The 20,123-nt window shown below is 30.5% G+C and overlaps 1 protein-coding gene and 1 long non-coding RNA gene across 5 annotated transcripts in view; both read right to left on the bottom strand.

Annotated features, from left to right (window-relative positions):
* Nucleotides 1-2,326: 2,326 nt before the first annotated feature.
* Nucleotides 2,327-6,805, bottom strand: LOC143242435 (uncharacterized). The gene is made up of 3 exons (XR_013022691.1): nucleotides 5,631-6,805; nucleotides 3,463-4,235; nucleotides 2,327-2,838 (listed from the first exon to the last, which is right to left on the bottom strand). It is a non-coding gene; the product is annotated as an uncharacterized LOC143242435 (long non-coding RNA).
* Nucleotides 6,806-16,583: 9,778 nt separating this feature from the next.
* Nucleotides 16,584-20,123, bottom strand: part of LOC143243081 (guanine nucleotide-binding protein G(q) subunit alpha) — a 42,098-nt gene continuing 38,558 nt past the window's right edge. For all 4 annotated transcript variants that reach the window (XM_076486815.1, XM_076486817.1, XM_076486816.1 and 1 more), the window contains one exon: nucleotides 16,584-19,425. In XM_076486815.1, coding sequence (XP_076342930.1) covers nucleotides 19,343-19,425 — 83 coding nt within the window. In that variant the 3' untranslated portion in view covers nucleotides 16,584-19,342. The remainder of the gene's footprint in view (nucleotides 19,426-20,123) is intronic.

Raw genomic sequence — 20,123 nt, 5'->3', positions numbered from 1 at the left:
ATTTAAATAAATACATGAAAATAATGAAAGAATCCAAACCACTAGAGAAAAACAAAGAAAGAAGAACTGTGTAGGAAATACAGATATCTCTGCTATAAACACTACAGATCAAGTAAAAAGAATACAGATTCCCTACTGAACAATTCACATTTTAATCAGTACTATACTGTTTACTCTTTAAAAACTGTATCTTCAAATAAACTACAATAATTTATTACAATAAACACAAACACGTGTACATGTAGATATAAAGTACTACCATACAAGTTTAGAATTGTGTACCATAACCAAGAAAAAATATTACTTTTGAAGCTTCTAAATCAATGTTTCATATCTCGTATGATTAAGAAAATATTAAAATGTGTTTCTCTTTCTTTGTATCTGTATCGTACACTGGAAGTTTCTTGTCTATAAACATGGCAGTTCAAGAAACCTGTATAAACTTTCTTAAGATATTCACACAATCAACTGTTCGAGATACACAACTTAAAATCTCTATTTAAAGGAAGGTCTCTACTTGTTTCAACATATCCAGGTTATCTTCAATGCTGCTTGTTTATTACTAAAAGTTACTTCTGTAAACATGAAGTTTCTGCCCTATACTAATATTTAAATATGTTGGTGAAGTTACTTTTTATTTTTAAAATTTTTACAGCATTACCAATTTTGTGATTTTGTTGGCTATGTAACATCTTTTACAAATTTTTACAGCATTACTGTTTTTGTCATTTTGTTAGCTATGTAACATCTTTTACAAATTCTTACAGCATTACTGATTTTGTCATTCTCTTGGCTATGTAACACCTAGAAATCCTTACAGCATCACCAATTTTGTCATTCTGTTGGCTATGTAACATCTTTTTCAAATTCTTACAGCATTACTGATTTTGTCATTTTGTTGGCTATGTAACATCTTTTTCAAATTCTTACAGCATTACTGATTTTGTCATTTTGTTGGCTATGTAACATCTTTTACAAATTCTTCCAACATTACTGATTTTGTCATTCTCTTGGCTATGTAACACCTAGAAATCCTTACAGCATCACCAATTTTGTCATTCTGTTGGCTATGTAACATCTTTTACAAATTTTTACAGCATTACTGTTTTCGTAATTTTGTTGGCTATGTAACATCTTTTTCAAATTCTTACTGCATTACTGATTTTGTCATTTTGTTGGCTATGTAACATCTTTTTCAAATTCTTACAGCATTACTGATTTTGTCATTTTGTTGGCTATGTAACATCTTTTACAAATTCTTCCAACATTACTGATTTTGTCATTCTCTTGGCTATGTAACACCTAGAAATCCTTACAGCATCACCAATTTTGTCATTCTGTTGGCTATGTAACATCTTTTACAAATTTTTACAGCATTACTGTTTTCGTCATTTTGTTGGCTATGTAACATCTTTTTCAAATTCTTACTGTATTACTGATTTTGTCATTTTGTTGGCTATGTAACATCTCTTTCAAATTCTTACAGCATTACTGATTTTGTCATTTTGTTGGCTATGTAACATCTTTTACAAATTCTTACAGCATTACTGATTTTGTCATTCTCTTGGCTATGTAACACCTAGAAATCCTTACAGCATCACCGATTTTGTCATTCTGTTGGCTATGTAACATCAAATTCTTTTTTGATTTTGTCATTCTCTTGGCTATGTAAATTTTACAGCATTAAAATTCTTACTGCATTACTGATTTTGTCATTTTGTTGGCTATGTAACATCTTTTTCAAATTCTTACAGCATTACTGATTTTGTCATTTTGTTGGCTATGTAACATCTTTTACAAATTCTTACAGCATTACTGATTTTGTCATTCTCTTGGCTATGTAACACCTAGAAATCCTTACAGTATCACCAATTTTGTCATTCTGTTGGCTATGTAACATCTTTTACAAATTTTTACAGCATTACTGTTTTGTCATTTTGTTGGCTATGTAACATCTTTTCAAATTCTTACTGCATTACTGATTTTGTCATTTTGTTGGCTATGTAACATCTTTCACAAATTTTTACAGCATTACTGTTTTCGTCATTTTGTTGGCTATGTAACATCTTTTTCAAATTCTTACTGCATTACTGATTTTGTCATTTTGTTGGCTATGTAACATCTTTTTCAAATTCTTACAGCATTACTGATTTTGTCATTTTGTTGGCTATGTAACATCTTTTACAAATTCTTACAGCATTACTGATTTTGTCATTCTCTTGGCTATGTAACACCTAGAAATCCTTACAGCATCACCAATTTTGTCATTCTGTTGGCTATGTAACATCTTTTACAAATTTTACAGCATTACTGTTTTGTCATTTTGTTGGCTATGTAACATCTTTTTCAAATTCTTACTGCATTACTGATTTTGTCATTTTGTTGGCTATGTAACATCTTTTCAAATTCTTACAGCATTACTGATTTTGTCATTTTGTTGGCTATGTAACATCTTTTACAAATTCTTACAGCATTACTGATTTTGTCATTTTGTTGGCTATGTAACACCTAGAAATCCTTACAGCATCACCAATTTTGTCATTCTGTTGGCTATGTAACATCTTTTTAAAATTCTTACTGCATTACTGATTTTGTCATTTTGTTGGCTATGTAACATCTTTTTCAAATTCTTACTGCATTACTGATTTTGTCATTTTGTTGGCTATGTAACATCTTTTTCAAATTCTTACAGCATTACTGATTTTGTCATTTTGTTGGCTATGTAACATCTTTTACAAATTCTTACAGCATTACTGATTTTGTCATTCTCTTGGCTATGTAACACCTAGAAATCCTTACAGCATCACCAATTTTGTCATTCTGTTGGCTATGTAACATCTTTTACAAATTTTTACAGCATTACTGATTTTGTCATTTTGTTGGTTATGTAACATCTTTTTCAAATTCTTACTGCATTACTGATTTTGTCATTTTGTTGGTTATGTAACATCTTTTTCAAATTCTTACAGCATTACTGATTTTGTCATTTTGTTGGCTATGTAACATCTTTTTCAAATTCTTACAGCATTACTGATTTTGTCATTTTGTTGGCTATGTAACATCTTTTACAAATTCTTACAGCATTACTGATTTTGCCATTTTGTTGGCTATGTAACATCTTTTACAAATTCTTACAGCATTACTGATTTTGTCACTTTGTTGGCTATGTAACATCTTTTACAAATTCTTACAGTCCTTCTATCTCACTGCATTACTGATTTTGTCATTTTGTTGGCTATGTAACATCTTTTACAAATTTTTACAGCATTACTGTTTTTGTCATTTTGTTAGCTATGTAACATCTTTTACAAATTCTTACAGCATTACTGATTTTGTCGGCTATGTAACATCTTTTATAAATTCTTACAGCATTACTGATTTTGTCATTTTGTTGGCTATGTAACATCTTTTACAAATTCTTACAGCATTACTGATTTTGTCATTTTGTTGGCTATGTAACACCTAGAAATCCTTACAGCATCACCAATTTTGTCATTCTGTTGGCTATGTAACATCTTTTACAAATTTTTACAGCATTACTGTTTTCGTCATTTTGTTGGTATGTAACATCTTTTTCAAATTCTTACTGCATTACTGATTTTGTCATTTTGTTGGCTATGTAACATCTTTTACAAATTCTTCCAACATTACTGATTTTGTCATTCTCTTGGCTATGTAACACCTAGAAATCCTTACAGCATCACCAATTTTGTCATTCTGTTGGCTATGTAACATCTTTTACAAATTCTTACTGCATTACTGATTTTGTCATTTTGTTGGCTATGTAACATCTTTTTCAAATTCTTACTGCATTACTGATTTTGTCATTTTGTTGGCTATGTAACATCTTTTTCAAATTCTTACAGCATTACTGATTTTGTCATTTTGTTGGCTATGTAACATCTTTTTCAAATTCTTACAGCATTACTGATTTTGTCATTCTCTTGGCTATGTAACACCTAGAAATCCTTACAGCATCACCGATTTTGTCATTCTGTTGGCTATGTAACATATTTTACAAATTTTTACAACATTACTGTTTTTGTCATTTTGTTGGCTATGTAACATCTTTTTCAAATTCTTACTGCATTACTGATTTTGTCATTTTGTTGGCTATGTAACATCTTTTCAAATTCTTACAGCATTACTGATTTTGTCATTTTGTTGGCTATGTAACAACTTTTTCAAATTCTTACAGCATTACTGATTTTGTCATTCTCTTGGCTATGTAACACCTAGAAATCCTTACAGCATCACTGATTTTGTCATTCTGTTGGCTATGTAACATCTTTTTCAAATTCTTACTGCATTACTGATTTTGTCATTTTGTTGGCTATGTAACATCTTTTACAAATTCTTACAGCATTACTGATTTTGTCATTTTGTTGGCTATGTAACATCTTTTTCAAATTCTTACATCATTACTGATTTTGTCATTTTGTTGGCTATGTAACATCTTTTACAAATTCTTACATCATTACTGATTTTGTCATTTTGTTGGCTATGTAACATCTTTTACAAATTCTTACAGCATTACTGATTTTGTCATTTTGTTGGCTATGTAACATCTTTTACAAATTCTTACAGCATTACTGATTTTGTCATTTTGTTGGCTATGTAACATCTTTTCAAATTCTTACAGCATTACTGATTTTGTCATTTTGTTGGCTATGTAACATCTTTTACAAATTCTTACAGCATTACTGATTTTGTCATTTTGTTGGCTATGTAACATCTTTTACAAATTCTTACAGCATTACTGATTTTGTCATTTTGTTGGCTATGTAACATCTTTTACAAATTCTTACAGCATTACTGATTTTGTCATTTTGTTGGCTATGTAACATCTTTTACAAATTCTTACAGCATTACTGATTTTGTCATTTTATTGGCTATGTAACATCTTTTACAAATTCTTACAGCATTACTGATTTTGTCATTTTGTTGGCTATGTAACATCTTTTACAAATTCTTACAGCATTACTGATTTTGTCATTTTGTTGGCTATGTAACATCTTTTTCAAATTCTTACTGCATTACTGATTTTGTCATTTTGTTGGCTATGTAACATCTTTTTCAAATTCTTACAGCATTACTGATTTTGTCATTTTGTTGGCTATGTAACATCTTTTTCAAATTCTTACAGCATTACTGATTTTGTCATTTTGTTGGCTATGTAACATCTTTTACCAATTCTTACAGCATTACTGATTTTGTCATTTTGTTGGCTATGTAACATCTTTTACAAATTCTTACAGCATTACTGATTTTGTCATTTTGTTGGCTATGTAACATCTTTTACAAATTCTTACAGCATTACTGATTTTGTCATTTTGTTGGCTATGTAACATCTTTTACAAATTCTTACATCATTACTGATTTTGTCATTTTGTTGGCTATGTAACATCTTTTACAAATTCTTACAGCATTACTGATTTTGTCATTTTGTTGGCTATGTAACATCTTTTACAAATTCTTACAGCATTACTGATTTTGTCATTTTGTTGGCTATGTAACATCTTTTACAAATTCTTACAGCATTACTGATTTTGTCATTTTGTTGGTTATGTAACATCTTTTACAAATTCTTACAGCATTACTGATTTTGTCATTTGTTGGCTATGTAACACCTTTTACAAATACTTACAGCATTACCAATTTTGTCATCTTACTGATGCAGAATAGTTTAACTTCCACTTCACTTTCATAGTATTTTATCTTTTTGTCCAATCTGCTTATTTGGAAAAAGTCTTTAATCTTTGATCAACTTATGTGTTTCAACTTGTGTGATTTTATGAAGGTTTACCACAGCTTAGCATGTGATATACACATACAGATTTTGATTAGTAGACAATTTAGACACAGAAGAAGAACATTTACACTGACATAGTTTCACTACTAGCCCTGAAATGACTGCATGACTTGCCATACCACAGACTTAGAATTGACTTCTTCTTCCTCTTCTCTGTAACAGCATCTGCTTTCTCTTCAATAAAGATAAAATAAGTTCTTCCAAGTTGGCTTATGTTTATGAACTTTAGTCTAAATTTGTATACTTTGGTTCTTGTCTATGCTATAGTAAACGTATAAGCAGTTTTCATTTAAAAAACAGAACAATAAATAATATTACTTTGGTTACAGTCAGAATTGTCACTTACAACAAGAACATGTAATTAATGAAACAATGCATTTTTGTCATTGTAAGTAAAAACAACAGATTTAATTAACTATTTTCATTACCACATTTATTTTTAGTTCTATGTAAATAGCTTGCTTTGACCACAAATTAATATTAGTTAATTAGTTAAACTGAAGTTATATGATATAACTATCAACACAAGTTAAAACCATTTAGGATGCAATTCCATATATTGTAGTGTAAAAACAATTATACTACACAAAATATAAAAAGAGTTTTGTTAAATTCAAAACAAGATCCATACTGTAACACCATTCAAAAGGAAGCAAGCTACAACTCAGTTTTATTTCACTTCCACAATTATGGTTTTCCTAATAATGCATTGAATGTTTAAGGCATAGAAGTCACAATGCTACTGTTAATTTATTCAATGTACATATTTAAATTTAAATTTTCTTTTCATAAATATTTTATGATGAAATATAATATTCCTGATATTTGTAAGGTGAGAATGACTTCACTGAAGAGGAAAATGCAGTTTCATGGTGAAATTTTTTAAACACTGCAATTTGTTTATAGATCTTGTAACACAAAAGAAGACTACACTTCTGTGGAAATATTAAACATATACCTATTTTGTCTCTACCTAAGCCTTAGCATTCATTCAACCTGAAAAGAAAGAAAATATACAAACTTAAAAAAGTAAAATGAAGGTAAAAGTGTAATAACAATCATATATCATTCATAAATACAGTCATCAGTATTTGAGAGCCACAAATGAATATGAAAAATAATAAAATAAATATGGCTTCTTAGTGTATACATAAATTTCTAAGTGTATGTACCTAATAAACATTTTTCAACATATAATTAGAGACACACCTGTTTCTTTTAAAACAAACCAGTCATATTAGCTTTTAATGATATTGGTATAGCTATAGCAAAAACCTTTAACTTATTTCTTTAATGGCCTTAAAATCATTTGTACATTTTATGTTAACAGAAACTAGATAACACAAAATCAAATTTAAAATGTGAAAAATAATTGAAATTCTGCTGATAATTTATCATTACCAGCACAGTCAGATATAGTTACACAAATATAATTAAATGGAGCATAGGCAATATCCCACCTACGAAACTTTAAAATGAAAATATAACACTCAAACCAAGTTCTGCTATCTCACCTACCAAACTTTAAAATGTAATACTCAAACCAAGTTCTGCTATCTCACCTACCAAACTTTAAAATGTAACACTCAAACCAAGTTCTGCTATCTCACCTATCAAACTTTAAAATGTAACACTCAAACCAAGTTCTGCTATCTCACCTACCAAACTTTAAAATGTAACACTCAAACCAAGTTCTGCTATCTCACCTACCAAACTTTAAAATGTAACACTCAAACCAAGTTCTGCTATCTCACCTACCAAACTTTAAAATGTAACACTCAAACCAAGTTCTGCTATCTCACCTACCAAACTTTAAAATGTAACACTCAAACCAAGTTTCAATCATCATCTTACAGCATTACTGATTTTGTCATTTTGTTGGCTATGTAACACTTTTTACAAATTCTTACAGCATTACTGATTTTGTCATTTTGTTGGTTATGTAACACCTTTTACAAATTCTTACAGCATTACTGATTTTGTCATTTTGTTGGTTATGTAACACCTTTTACAAATTCTTACAGCATTACTGATTTTGTCATTTTGTTGGTTATGTAACACCTTTTACAAATACTTACAGCATTTAATGCTATCTCACCTACTAAACTTTAAAATGTAACACTCAAACCAAGTTCTGCTATCTCACCTACTAAACTTTAAAATGTAACACTCAAACCAAGTCCTTCTATCTCACCTACTAAACTTTAAAATGTAACACTCAAACCAAGTCCTTCTATCTCACCTACTAAACTTTAAAATGTAACACTCAAACCAAGTCCTTCTATCTCATCTACTAAACTTTAAAATGTAACACTCAAACCAAGTCCTTCTATCTCACCTACTAAACTTTAAAATGTAACACTCAAACCAAGTCCTTCTATCTCACCTACTAAACTTTAAAATGTAACACTCAAACCAAGTCCTTCTATCTCACCTACTAAACTTTAAAATGTAACACTCAAACCAAGTCCTGCTATCTCACCTACTAAACTTCAAAATATGGCACTCAAACCAAGTCCTGCTATTTCACCTACTAAACTTCAAAATATGGCACTCAAACCACACCCTCATCATTCAAATATTTATCTAATCTTCTAACTCCTTAAAATTAATTACATCCACCACATCTTAAAGAAACTTGCTCTAAAAACTAACTCCTACTCTACCAAAATTTATGTGTGTGTTCTCTAGTCCTACCATTCTCACCACCAAGTATAGAAAGATGATTTATCAACACTATCAATTTATAAACATAATGAAATGATTTATCTTTTGGAAAGCTACATGTTTTCACAGATTATTTATCTCTCTTCTTCCAAAAATAAATCACTTCAATGTATATCAGAATGACTGGTATGGATGTTAATGCTTTTACTATTAGAGCAGAGAACAACATTTTGACCTAGGAACCCACACCAGCCTTTCTGAGATACATTTTTAGTTCAAATGAGTTTCTCGTCATCAAGAGAAACCACTTCAATCCTCTGATAAGTCTAGGAATTCCCTTAACAATCTTAAACACCTCAATCAGGCCTCCTCTGACCCTTCTTTCACTAAGATAAAACTTAAACTTTCATTGTGATTGCCTTCCTCTGAACCTTTTCCAAAAATTCAATGTCCTTCCTAAGCCTAAACCTGAACAAAGCTTTAAATATGACCTAAGTCACTGGTTAGTATTCAATATTTCTGTAAATACAAACTAAAATTCTATCTATCGTGCCACTAGCTTGAATAACTTAAGAGACTGATGAACTAGAAATCCAAGATATTTTTTATTTATAAGACTATTAAGGTTATCCTGATAAAGTTAAATTTAAACTGTAATGTCTCACATATAACAAAAAGCCATCTGCCCTTTATTTACCCAACCCACTCAATAATCTAGCATCCTCACAGTCAGCAACACCAGCAAATTTTAATATTCATTATACAAATAAGCACTACACCCCATGCCAAATCATTTCCTTTATTGATCAATGAAAATCGTCAGGGCTTGGGAGACATAAAACCAAAACCACTGCCAAGTTAGTTAGTTAGTGGGCCTTACATATCTTTGAAAAGTTTAGATTTATAATATAACATAGCTATAACACTAATGCATTATGTTTATTAATTATAACTATTGTAAGTAAAACTGTAGTTTAGCAGTCTACATTTCATATTAGATTTTTGGGCATAAAAATCACAGTTTTACCTTGATTGTTTTGCTACATGTGATGGGTTAAAAAAGCAACATAGCTCTAATTTTATAGATATTCAATGGAACTCAAATTTATCTGGCCAAAATGTACTCTACCAGAATCTGCAAGTCCCCAGATCTAATTTTTAGCAGAATTATTTATTTCTAATATAGTATTATTAATAATAATATGCTTAAAATGTACAAATGTTGCAAATACTAAATATCACAAAATAATACAAATATAAAATTAAAACAGCATGCAGTCTATCAACTAGTTGGTTTTAACATGACAGGATGGTAAGTTCAAGAACCTCTCTACAGTCACTAGTGCTACTAGTAGTAATTAGGCCTAAATTATAAATTTACTTGGGTCAGTATTTTCACAATATCATATTTAAGGAATATTTTCCAACGGTATTAGTGACAATATTTAAAAAATACAAAAACAACTGCGCAAATACTAATTTCGTGATAATTAACGAACGGCAGTGTGTCATTGTGATCTCATTATGTTCGAAATATACGAAATATCCAGTACAAAATATAAACAGACTATAATTATATTGATTCTATAGTTATGTATACCTTTATAGAAATTTATTCTTTGGCATTTTCTCCTTCTAGAAGTTTACGTAGTTCTTCATCTTTCTTTTTATGAAATTCTCTAATGCATTCTTCTATTTCTTTTCTGTGCATTTTACTTTCCGGTGGATACATTTCTCTACGAGTCTTAACCACCCAGTCTTCAAAGTGTTGTGGCTGATTAAAATAATAAAACAAACCAACAGGAAATAACATATAAATACCCATTTTGAACACCTCCAACTTCCAACCACCCATAATTACAGTTTGTGAAGGTTCTTATAATTCAATGTTCATATCCAGAGTTAAGTTACAAAACAAACTGAAAATACTTGCATAAATTTACCAATTGCAACTTTATCATTATTTAGGTTTAGTTGTATATCGTTGCCTTAAGGTGGCAAAACTCATGAAACACAACGTACTCGTACGAAAATAATATATAATCACTTTTGGTGTTTTATATCGTTTATAAATACATATGACAAATTCAGAATACGTTTAAAGTTGTGAGACTACTTTTTAAAAATTAGAAAATAAAAATTACTACTTATTTCACTGATACAAAGCTTTCATTTATGAATGTGAAAGAAATTACTGTTAGCAAATTATACTCGAATAACGAGAATACTTTTTATTATAGTGAAAGACAATAGAACAATATTTCACAGGTTCTGTCGTTGAAGTTTAAAATAGTTGAACTGTATCAACCAAAAACTTTGTGACGGACGACGTTTTAGCCACAAACAGATTCTAAGATGATGCATTTCTCCCAACAGGTCAGCAGTAAGTTTGCGGATTTACAACGTTAAAATTCAAGATTCGATTTTCCGCCTCCGATAGAGTGTAGATAGTTCTTTGTTTAGTTTTATGCTAAAATACAAAACTAAAGATTAAAAGTTAGTACTATTATTCCTACTAAAACCATCTTTGAAATAAAGTTTACGAGCAACTACCAATGATACAACATAATTAATCAGAGGTTTTTACGTTGAATATTTGCATAGCCAGGTAGATAAGGCACTCGACTCGTAATCTGAGGGGCGCGGCGGGTTCGAATCCCCGTCACACCAAACATATTTGCCCTTTCAGCCGGGGGAGCGTTATTATTTACGGTCAGTCCCACTATTTGTTGGTAAAAGAATAGCCCAACAGTTGGCAGTGGGTGGTGATGACAAGCTCCCTTCCCTCTAGTCTTGGCCCGGCATGGCCAAGCGTGTTAAGGCATTCGACTCGCACCAAACATACTCACCCTCTCAGCCGTGGGGGCGTCATAATGTTACGATCAATCCCACTATTCGTTGGTAAAAGAGTAGCCCAAGAGTTGGCGGTGGGTGGTGATGACTAGCTGCCTTCCCTCTAGTCTTACACTGCTAAATTATGGACGGTTAGCGCAGATAGCTCTCGTGTAGCTTTGCGTGAAATTTAAACTAAGAAACTTTGAATATTCTAAAAATAATAGTTTCGTTTTGAGTTTACTTTTTCTATAACGTATAGTTTAACACAATTTACAGTTTTATAGTAAGATTAGTTTTAAGAGGTATAACGTTTCGATTACAGGTGCACTCATTATTGAAAGAATACTTGAAAACAGTACGTCTTTCTTTCCAATATTGGTACCCATATGTATCTTTATTACACTTTTGGTGTTTATTATGCTAAGAAAAAAATTGGCACACATTTTGTTATCCTTTGTTACAGACGATATTTTATTTCATCTGTCCAAAGGACAGGTATTCCAGTTAGTTTCATTTAAGAAAATGTGGAATGATCCTACCTTACAATACTTATACCGTCCCCTCCTCCCCCCCAAAAAAAAAAGAGACGAAAGGCTTTTGAAACGTTGTCCTCCACATTTGTAGTGACTGTTCAATATTGAATACTCTGCCTAAACAATCTCTCAAAAATACATTTTAAATTGTTTGATATCCACTACAAAACATGTTATAGAAATATCTGAGATAGAGGATATTTCTGAATTTTTTGAATAACTTTATAAGAAGATAGAACAACTAACGAAATGTGCAAATATTATGAATGTGACCTTTTATAACTTAAGAGATGAACAGACTTACTTTCTAGTATATTAAGGTAACTTTTCAAATTTCTATTAAAACTTACTTTTTATGTAAATAAAATGTTCCACTACGCTAAATTCTGTCTCTTACTGTCAAGACAAGTGCAGGTGTCGTTACTTCTGTATGTGATTAGTGAAATGGAAAGGTTTTTAATCGTTTTTTCATGACATTAGAATATTGATCATATGCAAAGATAGTACACAATAAATTATGTACTCCTCCCCGTTAATAACTCTTGGAGGTTCACAAAGAACTCGAATATGAATATAGTTAAAAGCAAAACTAGTTCCTGATCAAAATTGTCTTGATATTTGTAAACTAAGATTGTTTTCACATGTACTTAGTTCACATACCATTGTTTTTACAATCAAAACTTTGAAGTATATTACAATTAAAACTTATTAATATTTAACAACAGTTTATTAAGACAAACAGTGTTTCACAAGGTCAGCAAGCTATCGCTTACTAATGCTCAACCCAGGCGTTTAAAGCATGTTACACACTAGATAGTGTATAGATTCGGAACAAACGTTAGAAGGAATTTCAGAAGCTTCAGATGATGTTAAAGTTCAACGATACCACAGTTCAAGAGAAAGCCTTAACTTGTGATAAAGAAGTGCTGGTGATAATTGTCAAACCGCTCCTGGGAGTCTTCGATGTTCTAAAGAATTTTAATTGTACGAAAATCTTTGGCGCAGACAGATGTTGTTTTTATAATTACAAAATCTCTGATGGTGCGCATGATGGGATATCAGCTTGAATAAATCTGCAGCTAAGGTGTTTGTTGCAGACATGTTTGATTGTGGTAGAGTGGATGGCATTTCCCTGACTGGTTACGCAAACAAGGAAATAGGCGAGGTAAAACCACCGAGTCTTCAAACTTTAGGGAAAGGTTTCCAACTGATCTGCATATTGGAAGGCTTTGCCAGCAGAATTTCTTTCTCACAAATTTGATTTCAAGCGTGGATCAAAGACACCTCTGAAACTTATGGATACTCCTCCATCTCATTAAAATTTCATTTTGTATAACTTATTATACAGATTGTTAAAGAACATTTCCAGAGACATTACGTTGTCTCTAGTGAACAAGTCTTTGTTAAGTGTTATTGAATTTTATATTATTACTTACGTAATCAATTATTTTTTATAATAGGTTGTGTTTCCTATCTGCACTTCATACGCTACATGCGTTTCTAACGAGAACAAGAGCATGATACTACAAATACATAACAGATTTTTTTTTTGCATTATAAGATTCGGAAGTTGAGCAATAGCAAAAACAGCTCTTGAGCTATTGTTACTAATGCAGAGTGGGATTGATCTTAACATTATAAAGCCCCATGGATGAAAGAGCGAGCATATTCGGTGATGAAGAGTCAAACGTCCTAATCATGTGAGACCTAGTTATGGTATGTAAAACATATCAAGTTTCTTTTCTTTCAGCTAACACAGTTGAAAAATGTTTTCAATATATCCCCAGGTTTCCCACGTAGTATTAACAACTCTGAGATATGTTCCAACTGCTGTCGTTTCACTTCAGTGCTGCTTTACTTCCCCAAAGACAATGTCATTGTTTACTTAGATAATTTAATATACTATGTGGCTTAGTCAAACACCGTACAAAGTTAGTTTGTTGTTACATGCAAACCAACACAATAGGCTATCTGTGTTGTGCCTAACTCGGTTTTTTGTTTTATAAGCCTTACTGCTAAAAGATGTAGCAATCGTGCAAGAATTTTACAAAACCTGGAAACTATCTCCTTTCTGTTTTCATTAATTGAATGATCAGTGATGTGGGTGGCACAATGTTCCAGGAGAGATGATACTATTGTGTTTCCTACAGTGTTTAGATTTAGCACATTATGATAACTATTTCATGAATCATCTGAAACGTAATTCATCACAATATTAAAATGATTGAAAATATCTTGTCAGGTAATATAAATTGGAGATAACAGAAACCCATTGCAATATTTTAAAGTTCTTTCTTCAAGCATATATATACATATGCGAACAAGAGGAACCTGTGATTCACAACAGCAAGTTGTTTTCACTAACTACTTATATACAAAAACTTCTCTAATGAAAAATCATGCTTCAAATAATATTGCTGCTGAAGATTATTGGCATTCACCTTCCTGTTACAATAATGCCAGCTCTACTACACTCTTACTTCAACTAAAATATAAAAATGTAGTGTTGTGGATTCCTCGGCTAGAAGTGCAATGCTCTGAGATTTGTGTTTGTTGTAAAACATAATAAAGCTGTAACTTCAAGTAAAACATAAATACACATTACTAGCAAAGGTATCAATGCTACATGTGGCATTAAAAGTCCCTTTTTTGCTACCATTCGTATTGCACAGTTCAGTCCCCATTCACATCAGCAAAGTGATAAAATTGAAATGGCTATCAAACTGGAATTGTTGAACTGACTGTTGTTTATCCATTTAAACTGGATATTTGGGGAGTCATTCAATGAGATTCTATCAAAACTGATTCAAGTTCTCCACAAAAAAACTTGTGACACCAGACACAAACAGCACTACTTTATATGGACTATCAAGTATTTATGCCATTTGTTATCAATCGTTATAAGGCCTTGGGATTTCTATCATCTATTATGCAGCTCTATAAAGCTCTTGCTTCAACTAAGACATAAATATGGCCTCTTTAAAACTCTATGGCATATATTGTCTATCATTGTAAAGTTCTCGCTTCAAATGATACATAAACAAAATACAGCTATAAACACGTGGCATAATATCAAATTCTTTTCTACAAATGATGCATGTATAAGAATATACTTGGTATGTCACAGTCATCATCACACAACACATATACATATAAAACGTTGTGTCTGGGCACTTGTAATTAATATTCCACAAAAACACTGCACCAACTTCACAAAATCCCCTTCCTCAAGTTTGTTTAAATAATGTAAAGAGTCAGTGGTTATCAGGCCATTACACTGAAAACATATCAGTGCATAGAGACATGTATTACAGACTTTCCTAAAATATTAATAACAGGGTATAATGAAAATTTCTTACTAAATGTTAACTGAGTACTTTAATAATAATAACAAAAATCAACTAACCTTTAGTTTCATAAGAAGAGAAAAACATTTTCCTTTTATTCAAAACATATTTTTTCACAAGACAAAAGCATTTCAATATAAAGATTAAATCTAATTTCTTGTTTCCTGAAATGACACCATCCCACATTGATTTTTCTTCCTTAATAAAAACAAACTTTTCACTAATTTGTGTGTCTCATAATATTGTTTGAAGCTAATCACTTCATAGTTCCTAACTTAATAAACTAACATTTTCAAGTCTCAACTACATTAATCAGTATTTATTTCCACAATAGTACAATTACGGATAAACGTTTTTCACTAAACACAAATTATATAAATTATTCACAGGATTTTCAGTGAAATACATGTATTTTAGAAGAAAATAGTCTTTGATGGCTAAAGTAATATTGTGCAAGTCTATCCTTGAAATTCTGTTTAACCACAAAATGTGGAAAACTCACTAAAGTAGTCTTTGATGGCTAAAGTAATATTGTGCAAGTCTATCCTTAAAATTCTGTTTAACCACAAAATGTGAAAAACTCACTAAAGTAACTGAAATGTCATTTTGTCTTAAACTGATACCATTGTTAGTTTGGATATTCTGTTTTAACAGATGAAGATAGGAACTTCAGGTTGAACATTCTCGTATAACAGATAAAGACACTATTTTCAGTTTGAACATTCTCTTGTAACAGGTAAAGACACTATCTTCAGATTGAAAATTATCTCTCTTTTCATTTTTATTCTTCTGTCTATTGTTTTTCATTCAAATACGTAGTTTACATTTTTATATTAGAACATTTATATTCTCCACATCTATACTTGAGTAAGATGGCACATAAAGATCTTTTTTCAGTAATGAATATAAAAATGCCTTGAAAATATTTTTATTAAACTTGTTATTGTGTGTTATCCATAATTTTGTGAATAATTTTATATCTGTACTTGTTTAATACAATTAGATTCTGTATCAAAGCAGTGTACCACCATGATATCTCTAAATGTGTTCCATTTATATTACTATCATGCTCCAACTGTTACAAATCAACAAAACAATTATTGTGATGATGTAAATTTAGAACAATTCCAACTCAACAATTACAATGTTACTGATATGACTGTATCCAATTATTGTAACTTAAAATAAATCCTAGTCATGGAGGACCTACATATATGATTTTAGCTCTACCCTATATTTAAAAATCCTAATTAAAAATCCTTAATTAATCCTAAAAAACCTTAAAGGCTTTATTTCCTTATTTTGAATTTCACAAAACTGTGTATAAGAATTACACTGTCTGATGTCAGAATTCAAGTAACATGAAACTTTTCTTGCTACATTTATATATTTGGAGGGAAAATATTGTAGTCTTTATTCACACATCAACAATCAAATGCTTTAATATTTTCTAAGTAATGATGACCATTGAAAAACTACAGAGAAAAACCTATTTCAAATGCTTCACACATTTGTAACAATAAATCCTATTCTCTTACACTTCACTTGTTTAAACAAGCAATCATTTCATCACAGTACTTTATTTAAACTGTTTTATACTCTCTAAATACATATAAAAATAGAACACTTTTTTGCCCTGGAACAAAAGCATAGTTGAATTAAAGTTAAATCATACAAAAAACACATCTTAGACTACAGACTGCCAAATAACAATAATTCTCCTATCTTGTTTCTTTATTACTTTTATGTTCAAGAAAAGCAACTCACTTCTAAATATAAATAACTGTTCTAAATGTGTTTAGAATACATAATTAAAAAAAACAGTTCCATTAATATAAAGTCAAACTGGTGCCAACAACAATCTTCATTTCCTTACAACATGATAGTTAGATGTGGCAATAATAACAAAACCTGTAACTTAGTACACTTAATATAAACATCAGAATTCATGATATACCAGCTTTTTAGGAAGAGAAATCAAAGTTATGGAACAATCTAAGAACATCAGATCTGTTAATTACATGCTGCATTGACACTTTTAACATCAATATCCTGAAATTATTCTTAAGTATAAAATAAGGCTAAATAGAATCAAAATTACATAAATATTTTAAAAAATACAATTTTAGACCAATCATTTTAAGAGAAAGAGATTCTGATCTCTAGGAACTTATTTTTGTTTATAAACTGAAAGTTTTTTCTCCATCATAAATTTTTAATGGCAAAAATTTTTGCTTGAATAGTGAAATTTACAAAACAAAAATAACATTTTTCAAGAAAATCATAAAAGGAATATATTTCAACACTCTTGGCATTGACAAGGTAACAATACGACCATTATAATTAGAGAACTAATTAATATAAAAAATAACACAGATAAACATTAAGATTTCGGGTATAAAAGATTAATGCATTTTTGTTTGTGTGTCTGAGTTTTAATTTTAGAAATGACAACAAATATGAAGTTTTCAATATGTTCCTTCCTAAATGACCTAATACTAACTGGTGTAGTTATTGTTCCAAAAACTAGTTGCCTCTGAACATTTACCAGATGGTTCAAAGTGAAACTCTTATCTCTACTATCAACTGGTGCTAAACTGAACATCACAAGAAATCTACTGATAGACAACAAGAGAAATTTCTTTAAGACAAAATAACTAAGGAAACTGACAATTTGTAACACACACTGCAGCATAGATTGAATATATAAAAACAAAACATCAAGTACATTTTAATCTACAAAATACAGAACTGCTATGACATTCTTTATGATAATTTTTATTATGGATATTCATAATAAGTTAATATAAAGTAAGTTGGACACAATTACAGAAACAATTGCAAAGAGAGTTTAAAAATGTTGAAGTTCATGGTATTTCAGCAGATTTCTATGCATGTTAAAAACAGTAATACAATGAATAACCTGTACTAATTCACTACATTTAAACCAAATTTTATTCAGCATTTATGTGATAATCCATCTTGGGCACTTTATCACCTGGGCTTACGATAACTAGCGTATAAGCCTTATTACATTTTTGGATGACGCAAGATAAAAGTGAAATAACCTACGCAAAACTGTTTCCAGCACCAAACTACATAATCCTTCCCAAATCCAGTGTCCTGGACATAATAAACTAAAATTACACAAGCACATGATCAGAGAATTGCAGAATATAAATTATGGGTTTTCACATAATGTACAGTTTGACTTTAATCACAATGAAAATTTAAACATGCCAGCTGAATAAAAGTAATAATAATCCAAACTTAATTCTCTGATGAGTTAAGAATAAAAATAAATTAACTCAGCCTGTTCCTTGTTTGAAAGGCAATTATGTGATGAAAATATATGTACATTTATTATTTCCCATAGTATAAATAGGACATTTTCAAAGGGTAAATACTCAAATGAACAAAAGTTGAAGTACATATACATATAGAAAGATGACTAGAATCTGATATACATTAGTCATCATCTTCACTGTATTCTTTCTAAAAGATACTCTTAAATCAAAAGTGTACCTTTACAATTAATTAATATTTGAAAGTTATATCTGCAGACCTCCAAGCACAAAAGTCAAAAACCTTTTCCTTCCATTTACTAAGGATGCAAGTGGGCGGATTCATCTCTCATTTCAAGATCCAGTGCAGAAAATTAACATAGAAAAGACTAATAAACATATAGCAGCCTTTATTTGTCTTCTTATTTGGCAAAAAATGGTCGTTTCACTACTTTCCTTTCATAGAAACAACAGACACAAAAAGAATGTTAGTTTTATAAAGTCTTCTTTAAAATCTGAGATAAAAAAACAAACTCCATAGACAGTCATCAATGTAGCTGAGCAATCAGATCAATAAGAAAGTAAGTATACAGAGAGCACTACAGTTAGGAAGCACATACACTGTCCACAAGTCAAATCCAGCTTATAGTTTGAGAGATGTAGTCAGTTGTGCTATGTCCAATAGGACAAGAAAAGCAGAAATGTGCAGAATACCAAAGTCATTAGATGTGAACACACACTCACACACACAGATAAACTTAAATTCCATTATGAAATCAAGGCCTATTTCTGGATAAAAAATAAGCCAGAAAATGAAGTACAAAAGTTGCCAGAGATGAGCCTTTTGTGAGCTAATGGTCTCACCTACACCAGGTTATATTCTTTCAGATTTAGTTGTAGGATGGTGTCCTTCACTGCAGCAAATACAAAGCGTATGTTTTCAGTATCTAGAAAGAAAAATAATGTGTTAAGTACAAGGATTGAAACAATCATATAAAAAAACTAGACCAATGACAAGCTTTGAAGCCATACTAAGATAGTGTTAAAAAACAATGCATGTTGATTGCACCATGTTCTTTGACAGTTCATATACTTAAGGGAAGAATATTTTGGGCTTACTGTTCATTAATTAAACATTTATACAATATCACACTGAACGAGATGTGTCTGCTACTTTCTTTGAAAATTATCCCAGGTGTGACAAGTTATCAAATAACAACTAATGAAGCACTTTAAATGAATAAATGAATGTTTTGATATTGAAGTTTAATAAATTACAATAATTACAATCAATCACAGATTTAATCTCATGGATATGAGGGGAGGATCAAAATAAACCTATCATGACTTTCTCACAGACACATTTAAAAAACAACCTGGAGAAGAATATTCCATATCCAAATTTAAAATATTTACCTCTCTATATAAACACATCAAACATCTGACTGAATACTGAAGCATGAAACATGCTCTTATAAGACCAAAGTACAGTATACATTTCTAACCTTTATGTCTGCTAACATCATTTTCCCTATAATGTTCAGCTCATAATTAATGAGCAAAAACTGAAATACTCATAAACTAATGGGAAGTGTTTAAACTTATTTAACACAATGCAAGTTTAACAGCAATCAAAGTAATAACT

The sequence above is a fragment of the Tachypleus tridentatus genome, unplaced genomic scaffold (assembly GCF_004210375.1).
Source record: "Tachypleus tridentatus isolate NWPU-2018 unplaced genomic scaffold, ASM421037v1 Hic_cluster_2, whole genome shotgun sequence".
Classification (NCBI taxonomy): domain Eukaryota; kingdom Metazoa; phylum Arthropoda; class Merostomata; order Xiphosura; family Limulidae; genus Tachypleus; species Tachypleus tridentatus.
This window is presented reverse-complemented; position numbering and strand designations above follow the sequence as displayed.